General features: G+C 32.6%; 1 protein-coding gene across 2 annotated transcripts in view; it reads left to right on the plus strand.

Annotated features, from left to right (window-relative positions):
* Nucleotides 1–18,789, plus strand: part of LOC123691635 — a 79,598-nt gene that overhangs the window by 59,149 nt on the left and 1,660 nt on the right. The window contains exons 5-8 of one of the 2 annotated variants that reach the window (XM_045636128.1): nucleotides 14,971–15,122; nucleotides 16,290–16,409; nucleotides 16,600–17,683; nucleotides 17,854–18,445. In XM_045636128.1, coding sequence (XP_045492084.1) covers nucleotides 15,068–15,122; nucleotides 16,290–16,409; nucleotides 16,600–17,683; nucleotides 17,854–18,445 — 1,851 coding nt within the window. In that variant the 5' untranslated portion in view covers nucleotides 14,971–15,067. The remainder of the gene's footprint in view (nucleotides 1–14,970; nucleotides 15,123–16,289; nucleotides 16,410–16,599; nucleotides 17,684–17,853; nucleotides 18,446–18,789) is intronic. The other variant, XM_045636129.1, reaches the window with a different exon arrangement.

Below are 18,789 nucleotides of genomic sequence, written 5' to 3' on the forward strand. Positions count from 1 at the left end.
AACTATTTTTTGATCAAAAGTGTCATCTTTGTCTTTATTTTGTGTAAATAATTATAAATGAAATAACTACATCTAGAATACTATTGCTAAGCTCCAATTAGCGCTAGGTTTCGAGCATAGGTTTGGAGGATCATGAACAACTAATCATCAGTCTTTTAATATTTGACGGCCATATAAGGAGATCACCCGTCAAAATCTAATACAATTTTGACACGTTAAATTTTAAGACGTGAGTGAACGGCATTGTTATTCTATGTTCCATGTAATTGAACAAGGATGACCTTTCTGTCTATCTGTGAGTCGGGGATATCACGACACTGTCTCAATAATATAGAATGGAATATGAAAACTTGGGTATCGTATTTACCCAGGGTCTGCTTGTGTGAGCACAAAAATCATATAAACTTGTTTAACTTTAAACGCTATGCCATATTATACCTATTGCGTTAATGACTATTAAATAAACAAAATTAAAATAATCAAATTTAAGACATTTGCTACAATATAGATTAAAGAAAAAAAAGCACAAAGTCGTTCTTACACGATAGGTCACGTACACAACGTAATTATAACTTACTTACTTAACTTTTAACTTCAGTTACCAAACAACAAGAATGGTCGAAAATTAATGTACATTTAAATGAAGGTAACTATTTAGAATTTCATAAATAATTTATTTAGCATTCTTGACATTGTAATTCCGACTGTGATAAGACTTTCGTGACTACTCCCCGAGGCATGCTACATTCAATTTTACGAAAGAAATATCTCTTATCGGGGTGTATAATAATAATTTATGAAGCACTTTATGATGTTTCGAGTGAAAAGCTTGGCCAAGAATTTAAACCGCTTATGTATTGTATAGCTTGTAAATAATATATTGTGTTGGTCTTTGTTTTGGCCTGATAAAACATATTATTTTAAAAACCTTTAGGACAACTGGTTTAGAATGAGCTACATAACATTTTTATATTATGATAAACAATCAAATTCAGAGCTGAAACTGACTCGACCATTTCAATTATAATTTTCGTGTCGGAAAGAGCCCTCCAACCTCCGGTTAAATATAACAAAAGCTTAAGACCCGATTTCACCAATATTTTCTAAATCAGAGATTTATTAATCGAGCTTCAAAATAAACATGTATTTTAACATCGTTGTCAACTCTTCAGGTCCCAAGAAGGAAATCTAAGAGCCGATTATCAAATCGGCCTTTAACTGAGCGACTCACGAATCATTCATTCGTATTTTAAACCGCCCGAAACAAAATGTCATAGTTGACAATTCCATAGTTTCGCACATTAGGGCTATTTGTTCTAGTTGTATAATAACTGTCATGTTTGGTAATTCGACTAAATTGAGATGTTCTAATACAGTATAAAATTTAATAATCATGTAGTAACTTTTACGTTTACTGGTTTATATGTCAAACGATTTGGTCGTTACCATGGTTACAAATGTTTGATGTTATTTGGAGATTGTTTTGTTGTGATTTTTCTTGTGTTATTTTAATTTTATTTTGAGTTGAATAAATACAATAATGTTGAAGAAAAATCGCGGTTCAATTTCACTTAGTAGAAGGTAAACTGGATCTGGTTGAAATTACGAAAAAAAATTCGGAGTCCGAAGGAAAGTGGAGAGATCTCATATAAGAAGAGCAATTAACAAGAAAAATAAAGACAAAGATAAAAGAAAGTAAATTAATAGTAAATTCTTGTTCGTAATAACCTAGTATCTAGTAATTTATGATTCTGACAATAAATGTGTGTTTATTATTATTATTATAATTGTTATAACCAATTTATTGAATGATGTTGATAGGTACAATCTAAGGGTACAATAAAAATGTTTTATAAGTACACAAGTTTTATTTATTTAAGTAACATGAAAAATTACATATTTCTATAACAATGTCACATTTAAATTAAATTAGGATCATCATCATCGTCAGCCCATATACGTTCTCACTGCTGGAAAATGGGATTGGTAGTGCTCACTTAATTTAAACACGGTAAGGTATCAGGTCATTATCCACCACGCTATCTTATGATATGTCGGTTTCCTCACAATGTTTTTCACCACTGAGCCATCACTGCACTGCACTACAATAAGCAGTTGGTCTGTAGGTGAAACTGATTGATTCCTAAAACAGAATTTAAAATTAAGATAAGTACATTTCATAATCATGAGGAGGCCTGAGCCTTACCTGAGTAGTGGTGAAGTTTACATTTTAAGTACCTATATTGGTATTCAATACTAGATTTGACATGACTCACAGGATTATTATGGTTTAATTGAAAATAATACAGTATGTAGGAAGGAACCTTTTATGCACATAAATATAAATATTACCTCACGAGATAGTTTTACTTACAGATCCGACGGTTATTCGAGTTTATCTTCAATTAATTGCAATACTTCCAAAACCGATTGTTTTGATAAACGAAATCTTGTACTAAAATCAACATCCATCATATTCTACGAAACAATGACGACGTCTTTATAAATTCTGGGCCGTCGCGGTCGCACTATATAATCCAAATTATACAAATCATCCAACACATCTTCATTTTCAAAAATAAAATAGTATGCAGAGTCCATCTTGACAGCAAGAAAACCTCAAATCATTTTTTCTAATCGCTTGTTAAAAATTTAAAGAGCCTCTATGCCAGTAATTATATATGATGCCGTGTTAAGGAAACTAAACCTCGATTAGGTCATGGTGGGACACTCCCTTACATTGATGTCCCGTTAAAAGAGTTAACAGCGTGTTAAACTAACTAACAGAGCTTGGTGAAACTGGGCCTAACAATGACAACGGCCTTGTATTAAATCGATTCAATGAAAATATTAGGTTAAAGGTTATGACGAGATGCTCCAACCGATTGACCTAAACTATTGTGTTTCTCTCCTACTTGCCGATGTGAAAAATTAAATTCTTATTTTGTACGCGAATACCATTGAAGTCACGGCCGATTTAATATTGAATTCAGGATCTGTGAATACTTGCTTAACGCTCAACCGACACTATTGATTTCATTCCATTCATCACGTTAACTGACGGCCATTGTAAACATTATGGTATATACATCTGTACATTCAATTGATCAATTCATATGTTGTGAATGTTTGCTTTTGTATGAACATAATAGATTACATTAATATTATTTGGCTAGCATTAATTTTAATTAGAGAATAATATGCAGTAGTTGCTGTCAAACAAATTAAACATAAAGTTAAAGGTTGAGTGCCAAGAGAAGGTACGAAACGCACCACCTGATAAAATATTATAAATTGAACGGTAATTCCAAATAGTCTATTTGCAATCATTAACAAAATTCCTTAAATGCATCAAAAATCCAATTAACATAGCTCGTGCAAGACTTAAGCCGAGAGCCGGTAACAGGAGATTAAGTTCTGGCTTAATTATGCCGCCCGCGCCGCCCCTGTTCCACTCGGCTTACTATTTTGCTACAATATTTAGCCTTAGATCCTTGTGGCATTAACCATTACATCTATTCTCTTTGGCTAATGCCGTTATGTAAAATTTAATAAATTCACAAGTGACAACAATCCCCTACCAACATTATAACGAGACAGACTATATTAGATACCTATATTTTAAACGACGAAAACTGATAAAATGTACAATATTCTGTGTTGAAGTTATATCAAAATAATAAATGACATATTATCAACACAATATTGAGCTCATGTTTATGCTATGAGTTAAATTAGGCGAAAAGATCCTCTTTTCTCTAGGATATCGAATAAAAATATTAAATAGATAATTTATTTCCATCCATTAATAATCAGTGAAAGTTCTGACTAAAATGTTAATAATCATTTTGATGAAATACCTGAATGTTAAGTAGGTACAAACAGTATAAAGAAAATGTTAGGTACTTAGCTAAAAATGTTTCCCGAATCTGCATTGGCTGTCAATATTAACAGATTACTCATTACAGCTTATGACTCGTATTACAGCTTACGACTCGTATTTTATACACCGGTAAAATTAAACTTCAAATAATAAACTAATCGATTACATAAGAAGTACCTTACATCACTGTATATTATACAAAACTTTAATCCAACTCTATGAGAAAAAGAAAACATGTTTTGCTCATGAAATACAAGTTCAACATACCTTATAAGACGTAATATTAGACGTAAAATCTTAAGAATTTCCAAGAACAACGATACGAATGTGTATTTATAATTACAAGTTAATTCAATTTGAGATAACGTTTTCATTAGGTGTAAACAAGTTAGCTCGGAGCGCAATTACTATCGTTCTATAGGTATAGCGAAATGATATTACAGCCTGTGACGTTCCCCTTAATAACCTCCGACGTAATTAAAATCCGGACGACGGATTAATAAACAGTTCAATATAGATAAGCGTTTATGTTTTGCATCTGTGCAATATATAACTATGCTCGCATAACTTATTTGTACGATTTACTCTCATTCATACGTGATTCTTGTAATCATTTACGGTTTTTATCATTTAGTTCGGATACTTAATTAAGTATTTGAGTGTTAATTACTAAATATCTTACATAATGTTTTAAGACATAGTGCTGATTTACACAGGGTCAGTAACTGACTATAAATTCGAGGCAAATCAGTGCTGACCCGAAAAAAACCCTGTGTTAACAGATTTGAAGTCAGTACAGAGGCTTGAAGTCTAAGTAAACAGTTAAAGACTTGTCTACTGACCCTATGTAAATCAGCACTAACGCGAGAAGGTCATTTCAATGCCTTTTCAGCACATTACCTACATAATAATAGCTTTAATATTTTACAGTATCATGTAGAGCCTTTGCAAAAATATAATAAAAACTAAATAAAAACATAGAGTATGTTAAAAATAGGAGCAAAAATAGCATTTAGTAATTGTTCGATTGAATCGCTTCGAATTAGCAGGGAGAGTTGTTGCGTGAATTTTAATTCTCACCGATTAGATGCCAATTAGTATTCCAGACAAAACAACAACTAATAAAAAGGAGGCGCCGCGGGGAAAATTGAAAATATCCGCAACAGTCAAGAAAATGACAAGGCCTCTTCGTCACGCCGTGAAATTAGAATCGTCCAACATTCTGTATTCCCGTCACGTGGCGCCAAAAGTTTGTTTACGTTTCCATTCTATTATAATCTTGAGGCAATCTCCATAACAAGCGGCTGCTTATGCCGCTACCGATATCAATTCACGGACCGACCATTTATACTGTTTGCGATCTACCCTTTTATTGGAACGCAAAAACATACAATTGGAATGATACGAGTGCATTATCGACGCCCGCAAATACTACAGGGAATATCTGAATTGAATAGATAAATGAAATAACATTGGGATCGTTCTATCCTTTTGAATTCAAGTGTGGGGGCGTAAAGTATGGGTGATATCATCGTAATTTTTCCTTTTTTAATTTTCACAGAGTCTCAAGTTTTATTCTATTGAATGATTATTATTGGTATGTTAACAAATAAAAAAGTAAAACGTATTTTAACAAAGCGTATATTGTATATTCATCCGACTTCAATTATATCGGAAACAATAAAAACGACCATTGAGTCATAGTATTATATGTATCAGTACCTATTTAAGAAACTTTAATAATATAAGTGAGGGCGTAAAGTATAAAGATATTTTTTTAACTGTGAATATTTTAGGCTTAATAATAGTTGAGTTTATAAAAATATTCGTATAACAACAATAATGTAGGTGTTAAATTACATTTTCATATAAATTTATAAAGAATAGAAAAAATTCGATCACGAGGCGGGACTCGAACCCGCATCCTTCGCGCCATTCCGGGGCGGATGCCTAACCAACTCAGCCACTCGTGACCCGCCTGAGCAATCGAATTTATTCTATCCTTTCAGTTTTATGTGTCTTAAGGCGGGTTCGAGTCCCGCCTCGTGATCGAATTTTTTCTATTCTTTATAAATTTATATTTATAAAGCATTTGAATGCTATAAAAACCAAAAAATATAAATTACATTTTCATTTTAGCACTTACCTAATATCTCTTTATGTACTCATGATGTATCAGTGAATGCAATAAAATATATTATTAAGGTTATAATACGTGTGAATTCATTGAGTCAATACATTGATAGATACGTTAATCACGCTAAGTGTATTTTATGAACGAATAAGTAAATAAAAAGATCCTCCAAGGATGGATAAGGAATTTTAAATATCTATTCTAACTATACTATTTGAAACTAAATTCTATTCTAGGAACTTAAACTAAGAATAATTAAGACAAACGTTCCAGTCCCAAACAAAAGCTCAAATAGCCCTTAGCTAAAACTTACCCCTGAAAATGTTTCTACCTAAGAATTAACAGTAATAAATGGGCGATTAACATCAAGTTCAACCAATTCAAAGTTGTAGCCATAAAATTATGTTTATTAACAACAATTAGGTACCGCGGCTAACAATGTAAGGTCGCCAGGGTTAATGCACATAAGCGTACAACTATAATAATCTCCAGGCTAATGCGTAAAGTTTAATATACGCAAAATGCCCCCTACATCACAACAAATGACGCGTTGTTAACTCATTATCGTAAAACCCAGTACTAGCAAAGATACGTCTTTGTTTCTACTATTCTGGGCTCTATCTGAATTTCATAAACGCACACTGTTGTTATTGTGAATATTAAGACAAATGCTTAAATTCGAATATTCTTTATAAAATACAATATAAATAAGTGTATTTCCATTTTGCACGGTTGACAACCAATAAAATAGTGCGGATACAAATATGGGAAAACGGTGAAAGATATTGAAAACAATTTATTCAGCACACGAGTCCTCCGTACAAAGAGACTTATTCCTTACCTCGGATTTCCTGTAAACAAATATACCGAGAACAGGACATTTAACATTCAGACAGGAAACAAAGTGGGCAGCCTCTACCGGCCTTCGAAATTGAGCACTAATACACGTATATTAGTTTGCAGACATTGCCAGGAGAATACGTCTCGCTGTAACTTAATCCCACATGAAGAGGGTTTTTCCCTTGTATTTTAGACGGAATAATTCTTAGTTGTACAATTAGCCTCCATGCCGTTGAAATAGAAGCTTATATTGCACTATACAATGTTATCCTAATAATTAATATAAAGATGTTTGTAAATAACTAAATTTCAATTAAACCCTCTTAAAAATAATTCCGAGAAAAAACACAGAATACGTTTAAAATATTTAAATAGAAACAGAGTTGGAAGTAGAGTATGACATCAAAGATTCCATTACAGCTGTTATACGTCCATTACCGGCTCGGCCCTCGCTCGGAGCGACCAGGACATGAGAATTTCCAATCTGAAATTCAAAATCCTGTTGAAACAGATAAGTGGAAAGAATATCCCCATTAAAAGTCGATGGCGAATGATATTTTGCCGCGCCCTATTAAAATGAAATTTTATGATAATCGCCCCTTATAAACCATTGACATTTTCGCACTCCACATCGAGTATTCCTTTTCCTTGCCAATGAAAATGAAATACAGAAAGAATAGCAGTACTAATGAATTTAAATGTTATTCAATTAAATGCACATGAATTATTCAGTAAAAGAATGCTAACGTAGAAAGAATTCCAACCTCCGTCGACCGTCGTAGCCTTAAAGATCTCGGAGCGTATAATTAATTACTTTTTAGTGATAAACTAAGATTGATTCCATTGCGTTAGAAATCAAAGATACAGGAACAAAGAGCTGTTTGACTGGTTGTTCGTATAAATAAATGATCCTTGTTAAGTGATAGTCGTTAAAGTAACTTTTTTCTTTATCCATAATCTTTAATTGGCTACGCATTCCTAGAAGCGTACATTTAAGGCGTAAATAATAAAGTGCTAATAACATGTTATAATATTTAATAATTTATAACCTGTAATATATATAGTATTGTTCACTTATGAAGTAAAAACTTTATTCAGAATTCATTTAATAAAAGGTAATTTATTATATTGATATTCAAATCCACGGGCATTTATCGACAAACTTTTAACCCTTTAGGTGAATGATCGGATTATCTTCCCAGTTTTTTAAGTCCGAAACTTATTGAATGTTCAGATTAAGCTAAATTTAAATGATAGCCAAAAATTCATTGTTTACTTTTCTGTTAAGATTTGAGCACGACTGAATTTTTTTTACTTTTATTGTCATATTGTTTAATCATTTAATTTTATTTGGAATACTAATAAAAACTTATTTTTCTATTTTAGACATTGTATTTGATGAGGAATATATTATGTATACTTACTCTTTAAATTTTGTATTGAAAATTCATAATTAAATTTACCCTTTAAAATATTCTACAACAAAAAGGCAGTAAATCATTCGGCCATTCTTTATTTTATCACTATACAATAATTAAATAACATCGCTACCGTAAAATCAATAAATATAATTCAGAGAGATATTCACTAAATTGGGTTAAAGATTTAAGAGTGACAGTTTGATAAAAAATATCCTAATCTCATAAGCCTTTGACCGTAACCCACGCAAATTAATGGCTTGTCCTCTGCTCCTTTGTTTGTTTTGCTTCAATGCCCGGCAAAATATACAATATTTTTTGTAAGATACGAAGTGAATGAGGTCATCTGATGGCAGGCGTTATTGATGCTGAAAATAAATAAGAGAAGAACGGGGAAATGATGAAGTAAAGGAATTAGGCCTCGGTAGTCTAGCGCGCCGGATGAGACGCAATACAATTAGATTCTTAGCTCCTGACTACGCTTTTGCGATTCTTTTTATTTTCTTGGATACTGAATCTTAAAGAAAACGAATTCTTACGTACGACACAGATATTCATCTCAGTGACGAATAAGGATTTGTTCACATTTCAGTGACGAATAATTATTTTTACACATTTTGTTTATAATTATTTTAATATAAAAAATGAGTTTAAAATTGGAAGTGGCAATCGGGATATCTTTTCTGGTGAATATTCTGACTTTATTTCAGTCTCCAAACAAATTCGTAAAAGTGGTTGATGAGTTTCGGTTTTTAAAATCCATCGTCAGTGGCAATTTCGTCGTCCACACATATCAAAGAAAGACAATTTTCTGCGTCCTAGTTGTTATTCCGACAGGACGAATATTACATGCACCAAACGAATACGATAACGCGATAAACATTTGCCACTGCAAAGATGTCAAGACAAAAATATGTTTGCGCTTTGTAAGAGTGTTATCTAAGCTGATATATTGGATATGTTGGTCGAAAGCCCGCACCGCACTCTGTCGCCATAATAAATTTTGTGACAAACAATATTCCCTTGCCTTTGTCTGACCTCCGAGAATCGATCCGACACAACAATACTGATGCTGAGCTACTTGTATCTCCTTTTCAACAAATAGTCATAGAATGCTGACGACATATTTCGCTATAATATATACTTCAATGAGTTTTAGTTTATATCGGTAGCACTTTTTTTAGAATTTCGTAGTACCTATGTACCTATGTAGTGAAATTTAGCTTAAATAAAAAAACTGAAAACTAATTACGTTATCTGAACTTTCAGGCTATATAAAACTTCAACAACAACCCAGAAAATCCTTTAATAATATAATAATAATCTAAGTTCAGAATATCTCCATCAAAATGTTGGGTTTAGCCGGTTTTACGTACAAATTGTACCCCAAAATATACTGGATTATTACGAAAGTAAATCTCAAACTATCTCAAATTAAAATCTTTCGTGCCAATACAAGTAGAAAGCTTTCGAAGCGTCATGGAGAAAATTTAGCGAATAATGTTATTCAAATACAAGCGGTACACCCTCGCTTTGCTTCGTGAAATAAGGTATTAATTTATTTTGAAAACATGTCCTAAAATAATTTCAAAACTAAGAAAAGAGACAAAGATTCATGAAATGAAATTAAAAGATAAGCTTTGCTATCAAATATAATTTAATCTAAGAATAAATAAAATTACATTCAATATCGTATGTTTGTCCGCGTCTAAAATATACCTACTCAAGAAACGGCTATAACAATTGACATGACGCAAAACGCGCTATGATGTGCGCAATTAATCCATTCAAATCAAAATTCAAATATTTAACGTAGGCGTGAACGAGAATCGCATTTACCATCGCTTGTTATCGTTGGTAAGCTCATTTGGCGCCCTTCGTAAAGTATTATATTATCTGTGCTTCGTGCTTCGCCCCACTGACTCATAGCGATGCTGATCAAAGCTTATAACTTATAACCTTACTTAGCTGTGTACATGGAAACTATTTTCATTGTTACATTCTGTATTTTAATTACTTATCGTGGTAGTAATATTGACTATTCATTTAAATGAAATGGTCAAAAATTCATTTATTGCTACATCAACATCAATAGAATGATATCCATAATCTTATTAGATATACAAGAATGTTATTTTTACTTGTCTTAAATATTAATTCCTTCGTCTTATGTATTCTTAGATCTAACTCTACGTGAACTAAGTAAACAACTCAACATTCCGTGTACTGATTAAAATAGGTCACATACGGCATATGAAATTACCCAAATATTTTTAGCTGTATTATGTTGTGTGAATATTTAGTATTGTGTGGGCGAAACATTTGAAGATTACGTAAGCACTTTCAGTAAATTCGTAGAGAGGAAGTACCTGAGGGTTTGTTGAGCAAGCTCATACCTACTTAAACAATGTTTGAAAGGGATTATGTCTTCATCAACTAACTTCCACTATCTGATCCGTTAACATTGACGTCATTTCGTAAGTATTAATTTATAAAGCTTAACTTGCGGTTGTTGATGAAATTAAACTAAGTTTACGTTAACTTATTTATCATTTCTTGTTCCCAACTTGTATCGCAGGATGTTAGGATAAGTTGGATCACAATTGTTTAACTTTGTTCGTTGTGGAAATTATTAATTTAAACACACCATGTATGTGTTCTCTGCTTTTCTTCACTTATATTAATTGTAGATTTAAGACGATACCTAAGCTATTGTTTAAATTGTAGATTAGTAAGTACATTAAAATTTCATTTACTATTCTGTAATTGGGCAATTTCCACAACTGGCACTAAGTTTATTCTAGTAGATTCAGATCACGTCAAAGTAGTAAAATAATATAACTTTATCCTTCACGTCAACGTTTTGAATAAAATGCAAAACGTGCTTGGGCTGCAGCCAAGCCGTCTTCGCGCACCTTGGCGCTCTTAATCAGATGACATTTTACATATAGCACCTTTAAATACAAACGTTAATAAATGAAAATATCAAATATTATTCGAGAACAAATTACTAAATTGTTATTATTAAATTAAATCACGATTACTCTATATGTTTATAATTAGCAATGAACCTAAGTAATAACCTTAAACTTTGTAACATAAAAACCTATTTTCGCATTTTACAGTACCTACACAAAATAAAATATTTTGCATATATTATTTAGTTACTTAAAATATTACTCTTTTGTCTTAATTCAAATATACTTTACAATAAAAAGAAAAATACGGCGATGAGCAAAATACACAGACTGAGTAATTTCAAAAATAAAATATATTTAGAGCATGGGTATCCCTCGAGCCCCAAAACTTAGAATATAAATTTGACCAGTAGCCGCTTAGTTGTTTGTCCAACAATAGGCAGAGTTGCCAACATAAATTATCGGACAACAGTCGTTTCGAATTTACACAAATCGATCGACAAATATTTACTTCGAAATAACAGTAAACATGAAACTTTTAGCGCGTCTTTTATTACATTTTGATGTTTCTTTTATTATTATATAATATGTACATATTATATTAAAGATACACACTCTGTTTTGTTTACATGTGTTACCGATACAGGGGGCATAACAAGGGAGCATAAAAAAAGCTTCTAGAAAATTTGTCATCAAAATATATGATACTATCTCGTAACTCTATATCAAGTGGAATATGATTCTTCAATATACGTTAAGGCCGTGGATTAGGATCTTATGAGGCGCTTCATGAAAGCTTGCTCTTAAGCCGTTGAAATCGATGTCATAAAATATTCTTGAACGCTAGTTTTGCATCGCTACCAATATTTTTAGTGCCTAGATTGATAGAACGTTGTATTAATTAATTTTTGGTTCAAATCATTACCGAAGAATTATTTATTGTAACTAATTTCTACTTAATTCATAGGTCGTTTAATTTTGATACGCTCGTTTTTATCATCTGAGTTCTCACTTTCCATAGAAAATGTTGTCAATATAGAATTATAATAATTCAGGCTCTGAAATCGAGGACGAAGGTAGGTTTCTGAGTCTTATAGTATTTTTTAATATATAAGAACATTCATTAACTTACACTGAATATATCTGTAATTATAATTCCAACTATTTTAAATTTTTTATTATCTAAACTATATCATCCGGATTCTCTATGAATAAAGAACTCATATTTTCTCAATTCTTTTTATTCAAATCGTATTCAAGCACAAATAGCTCACCGCATGGTGACATTCCCTACGCAAAGGTTCACATAAAGGGACGCCTCATTATATTTTGTTTATATAGAGGATAAACCCTACATCACCTATCCGGTCAGAATATGTATGCACATCTATGAAATGTACTAAGTGCAAACAAATATTCCTAGTCAAATAATAAAAACTTCTCCTTACGAAAATGTATTCATATTCCAGTAATAACTCACGATTATAATTGTTATCGATTACAATAATAATACGTAATAGACGTAAACGGATCTGAGAATCAATTATTTTGTTAAATAATAGTTAATTGCAGTATTAAATAATACACAAGCGATTAAATTTCTAAAAGAGCATGTTTTAAGATAAATGTCGAAACTAACAATATTTTGAATGAAAACGAAACATTTTGAATATTTTATTTTGTGGCTTTTGCAAGAGATTGCGTTTCTTCCGACTGATAAGCTGGTAAGGGCTTTGTAAGTTTGAATCTCTTGGTTGGTTGATATTTAACATACGCCAATTAATTATTATCACCTAAAAACTCACCAGTCTTAAATTTATCTAGAGTTAGTTTCCATATCATGATTGAATTTATAAAAAAATGTCGATAAAATGGAAGTATAAATAAATAAGATCTTATAATAATTATTCAACATGCAAGTACATATATCAAATTCGATCGAAACAGATGTAAAATGCATCCGTACCCCACTAGGGGACATGGGACTTCACTTCTACTTAAGTAAATCAAATTCCAATTAATTTTTGTATAAACTTTTTTTGTTGCTATCCGTACCATAAAGTTGCGTCATCTAGTGCATGAATAGTTCGTGACAGGAAGAGCCACAAACACCACCGCTCATCTTGCGAGCAAACACTCATCCACCCTTAGACCTTTGATGCCGTCCTGACGCCATACATATTTCGAGTGTCTCTTTGCGCTTTTAAAGTACTTTTTAATATTAAATCTCGCCTTAAAATAGTCGTTTTCAAATGATATCGCGTTGCAGTGGTATTCAAATTGTGCAAGAAAAATAGAGATGTTAAGAAATATTACCAGAAAACGAAAGCACTCCAAATTGCAATTCTTGCTAAAATTACAAAGTACTCAAAAATATTTATATTTTATGAGACATTAATAAGTTGTATAAGTTGAAACGATACCATTTATGTTAATATGATAGAAAGCCAAAACGTTCGAGCATTTGCCCCTCTTGCTATATTCAGTTCGAACGGGTGCTTACGATTGGAACTCAGTAAGCATTCAAATGCCTTCAACGCCGTCGACTCCGCTGGACCGACTGTGGAGCACAATAGATGCCAATTTACACAGGAATTCAGTTCAGATGCCTCCATGCTGACACTGTAAGCATACTGGCATATTTCGAAACTGCTCATCCAATTATCTTTACTGTCTGTTTCTAGGGAGAAATATTACTATGGGACTTTAATATGCATGTGTATATAAATGTAGATACCATCATATTTAAGACAACTTGCATGTAAATTATTTATCTTAATAAAACATGTTATTAGTTCAATCATTTATTTTTTCTCAAACAACATATAAAATACGTACCTAATAATACGGATGGTTGAAATTGCTGGTATGCGTATGTTGTGTGTCGTATTCAAGTTATCTGAATAACAATCTCTTAGTCAGTCATTCCGTTGTGTGTAATACGAATACACTATCCAACAGCCTTCAATACTTGGAAACAAAGTTGCCGAAAATGCTTAAAATATTCCAAACAGCTCGTACATGTCCCAGCGGAATTTAATTATCTCGGTATACGAATACGAGTATCTCTATCGATCCTATTTAAGACATTTCGTAGTGCACTGCGAATTCCGGAGCTAACCTCACCGACCTTACATCCTTCAGTCGTGCCTTCAAATGCCGCAACCCCACAATGGATGCCGATCGTGAATTACCAAGTGTAATCGCCGATCGTCATAAGTAACAAGGATTAGCTCGTAATTCAATTTTGTACACTAATTAATGAGACTTGAAGAAAATATTTATTTGGAAGAGATTTGGAAAAATTAATACTAATGTAAACCGAGAGAAAGAAACTTATATGATGGCACGGTCCACAGAAAATTATTCGTAATAAATATTAGTCAATCACGACATCCTCTGCATCATTTAATTTAGTTAAAAAGGCAACAATAGGATACCTCAAACCTCAAAACACAGCGATTGTTGCGTAAATAAGTGTAGCAAACAAACATGTTTATGCTAAAAGCTATATTGGTTTTGTGCAATGAATTGGTATACCAATGAAATGAGAGGGCGAGTCCGCTCGAACCATTTGCATGTTGAGTGATTATTTTGTCCACCGATGCGTGTTTTGTACGGAATCATTTGTTTTATAACAGTTTATTCGTCAGTTTACATTTAATCAGACGTACACCTTCATTCGTAAATAGTACGTTAGTTATTAAATCCACTTCCAAAAAGTAAATAGGTACATTTATGTTTAATTAACTAATGTTTACTTTTCTTTGGTTCCAGATTCCTGTTTGCCGAATTGCACAGTTAATCAAAATGAGATTACATCAAAACCTGAGCTGATCATTATTATTATTTTAAGAAATCAAAGACTGCCAAAATGCGCATCATGGATCTACGGATATTCCTCATATTAGCAGTCTCTACTTCACTATGTACGTATTTATTTAAATACACTTTAAAATAAAAACACAAAAACATTTTTTAAACACAAATTGCATGAATTATTACACTTACGCTTCTATTATAAAAATTTAATATGAAACACTTGTTGTAGCTGTACTTGTACATATAAAATTAATAATGATTCTGTTTGTTACTTTGTAAATAATAAAATATTACATTTGCGCATAGTTCTACAGTATTTTAGGCATCATGATACTGCTATCAGCGCAATACGTTTACTTGTCCGTGACTCGAAAATCAAAAGGTTGAACATTCATTAAAATCTGCAAACAATATCCATATACGATCTAACCTTAAATCAGGAGCCTTATTATGTTTTACAAAAGCTCAAATATTTCACAATAAATCTACTGTTATCTTACGAAATTCAGAAATATACGCTAATATGAAAGCACAAAAAGATATTGTTGTCCTCACCGTATATCTTCCATCTCGTTACAACATAATTGTTGAAAAGCGAACTGCTCTTTTTGTAATTTATCAGTATAATACGCTTCGAGAAAAGTATAAGTGTAATTGAAAGCATAGATTACTATAAGGCGGCCCGGATCCTTATCAAAGGTGGACTATCTCAGATCACTTGCTGGCAAACTGTGCGGAAGTAACAAGAATATAGAGAAACGACTCTGCCTGAATTTTGTTACCTACTTTCCAATGCGAGAATGCAATATAAATTTGATTTTGGCACCGATGCACGATAAAGCAGCAATTTTATGATTTCATGCTGAACTTTCGAATTGAATGTAAGCAACATCTATTATGGTATCAATCGGTATCAAGTACATTACAGGATATAAATATATATTTGAATTACTATCCCATTCGTAAACAATGTATTTTAGCAATATAAGTAAAAAAAACAGATAAATTCCCTTTTTATACAAATATTTCAGCCTAACGACATTACACATCATTAATTCAACGATACGCATGTCTTGAATGACTTTGTTTGTATCTATTCCCTTTTTTTAAGCCCCACGATGGCACTAATACGGACCATTAACCATTCAATGATATTGAAGTAACACTTTCAATGACTTTTTATCGTTTCACTTATAACGAATATTCAAAGCGAATCTTCCTAAGCTGAATCTTGTTAATCACTGGTAATAAATGAATTATTTTTATAATTGCAGGCAGCGTGACAGCGAATCCAGCGAACTTTCTGACCCAAACTGTGTACGGATTTTTAGATTTTACAACGACGATCGGAAACACTGTTATGGTATTTTCGCCTCAATCAGCGCCACCTCCAGGTAACTGAAATGTAATATAATGTATACAAAAATGTAAATTCCTTTTTTGTACAGTATTAATAAAAAAATATACTATTTTATGATAAGTATGTAGAAAGGAGGTTATGAGACTATATTTTGAATTATATTTAATATAATTATTTGTTTTCCATTAAAGGATATTTCATACAATTTTTTTCTTAAATTTTAGAGCCACCTAAAACTGAAAAATCGGTCCAAGAAAATGTTATTGAAACGAAGCCCCCTCCGATTAGCAGTATCAAACCAGAAACCATAAAACCAAGCAAGATCACAGACAAGGACAAAACCAACAAAGCACCACCTCCAGCCATAGCCTCCAGTGCAGTCTCTGTAATAAGTTCATCTCCTAAATCAGAAAACAAACCTCCGAAACCTATTATTAAAGAACAAAAACAAATTATTACTAAAGTAGAAGTCTTTGCGGGCCCATCAAAAATTGTTGAAAATAATTCAGCAAAGCCATCGTCGTCAAAGTCAAATAAACAATCATCACAATCTAATAAAAAACCAAAAAATCCTTCTTCGAAAGCTACAAATATAGTGAGTAGTAAAGTGGAAGTTAAACAAAATGCACCAGCATCAATCGTTAACTCCAAAGTTAACAAAGTTGTGGAATTACAATCTAGCCAAAGTGACGAGGAACCCGCAATCTTAGTAAGAAATAATAACATTGGAGAACCTGAGTATGACTATCTCTCTAGACAGCCATCTGAATTCGTAGAGGAGACTTATAGAGTTATTAATCTACGCCCATCCAAAGCCCATGCTCAGAAACCGAAAAATCACAAAAACCGTGTTCATGCACCAACTCCACCTCCAGAGGATGAAGAACACCCACTTGGACTTGTAACTACACTTGGAGGAACAATTGTTAAGGATGGTCTTACGACAGTGCACGAAACTAGTGTCATAGGCACCTATATATCTGGAAAATATGCTCAAGTATTAAACAGTAATTCCAAAGTTTTACCATCAGGTCATAAAGGAAAAATTGCACCAAGTCCTACACATAGAATTTTAAAAACTGCTGCTCCTGCTATTTCAAAAAATCATAGGCATAACTTGGAACCTACACCCTCAATCAGTGGAGATGAAGAAATAAACACTAAAACTACAAGAAGGCAAGCAAATAGCGGTACCTCTTTTAAAAATAGACATAGATCTCAAAATAATGACAATGACAGCATTGAACCAACTAACCAATCTAAAAAGTTTAAAAATAGAAATTCGTCAAATAGCCAGCGAACCTTAAGGTATCGTATCAATTAAACTGTATATATTTATTTATATTTCATTTTGATATCTTCGCACTTAGAGTGGCACCGTCTCTATGTATCTTTTTTTTAATAATATATTATTTCTGCTTTAAAATAAAATCACTGTTGCACTGTTTGTTACACACAACTATTGTCTCTATTTTCAGTACACGCTTTGGCCGTCCCACAAATACTCCTCAACTGGCAACCGTCTCTGTTTTCAGTGAGTCGTCGGCTCCATCATTTTCGAACAGGAGAAAGAGCAATCGAAATTCTGGGCACAAAACGACTGTAACACCTCAAAGCAATAATGACAGTCAATCACGACGTGGATTTAAACCACGCATACAGCCAACAGCAGTCGAACAAGTGACGCCTTCTGCGTCTACCAGCGTATATAAATTTAAACTTAACCGCGCTCCTGGGTCAGGACGCTGGCAATATAAAACAAGCCCTAAACCCAAGGTAACAATACGAAAAATGAGTGGTGATGACGAACCTCAAACCACTCCGAACACAAACCCTTTGTTTGACGACTTCCAGTCGAATGATGTTACGCCACAAGCTCGATCCGACAACGACCTTGAGTTGTCAGGATCACAGACTGGTCCTGGCACACTCTTGGATAATGACACAGAAGATAACTCCATTGAAAAGCCGCCGCCGGTAGAAACCTTAAAAGTTGAAATTTCAACACCGGCCAATTTCCAAGATGTCTATTATGAAATTGCAACACTGAAATCTCCGTATACATTCCAGGTATCATTTTAAATAAATATAATATATAATAAATATAATTAAAGCTTATTATCTTCATTGGGGTTAAGCAGTTTGTGAACCATCATGATGGTTATTATCGCCACCCCATTCTGCAAAGACAGTATAGTTGTTATTAATACATTTCATGAGTAATTTAGTCTAATGCATTTAAATCCAAGCTCCTTTTCGTTATTATCATCATAAATGCAAAGTAAAGTGAATAAATGAAAAGTGAAGAATGCATTAGATGAAGTGTCGCTTTTTACTTTTAATAAAATCTTCTAAATTAGAATCAATCATTACATGCTTTGCCCAGCAAGTGTATATTTGATATACGTTTTAAT

This window comes from Colias croceus, chromosome 5 (genome assembly GCF_905220415.1).
Source record: "Colias croceus chromosome 5, ilColCroc2.1".
In the NCBI taxonomy this organism is placed as follows: domain Eukaryota; kingdom Metazoa; phylum Arthropoda; class Insecta; order Lepidoptera; family Pieridae; genus Colias; species Colias croceus.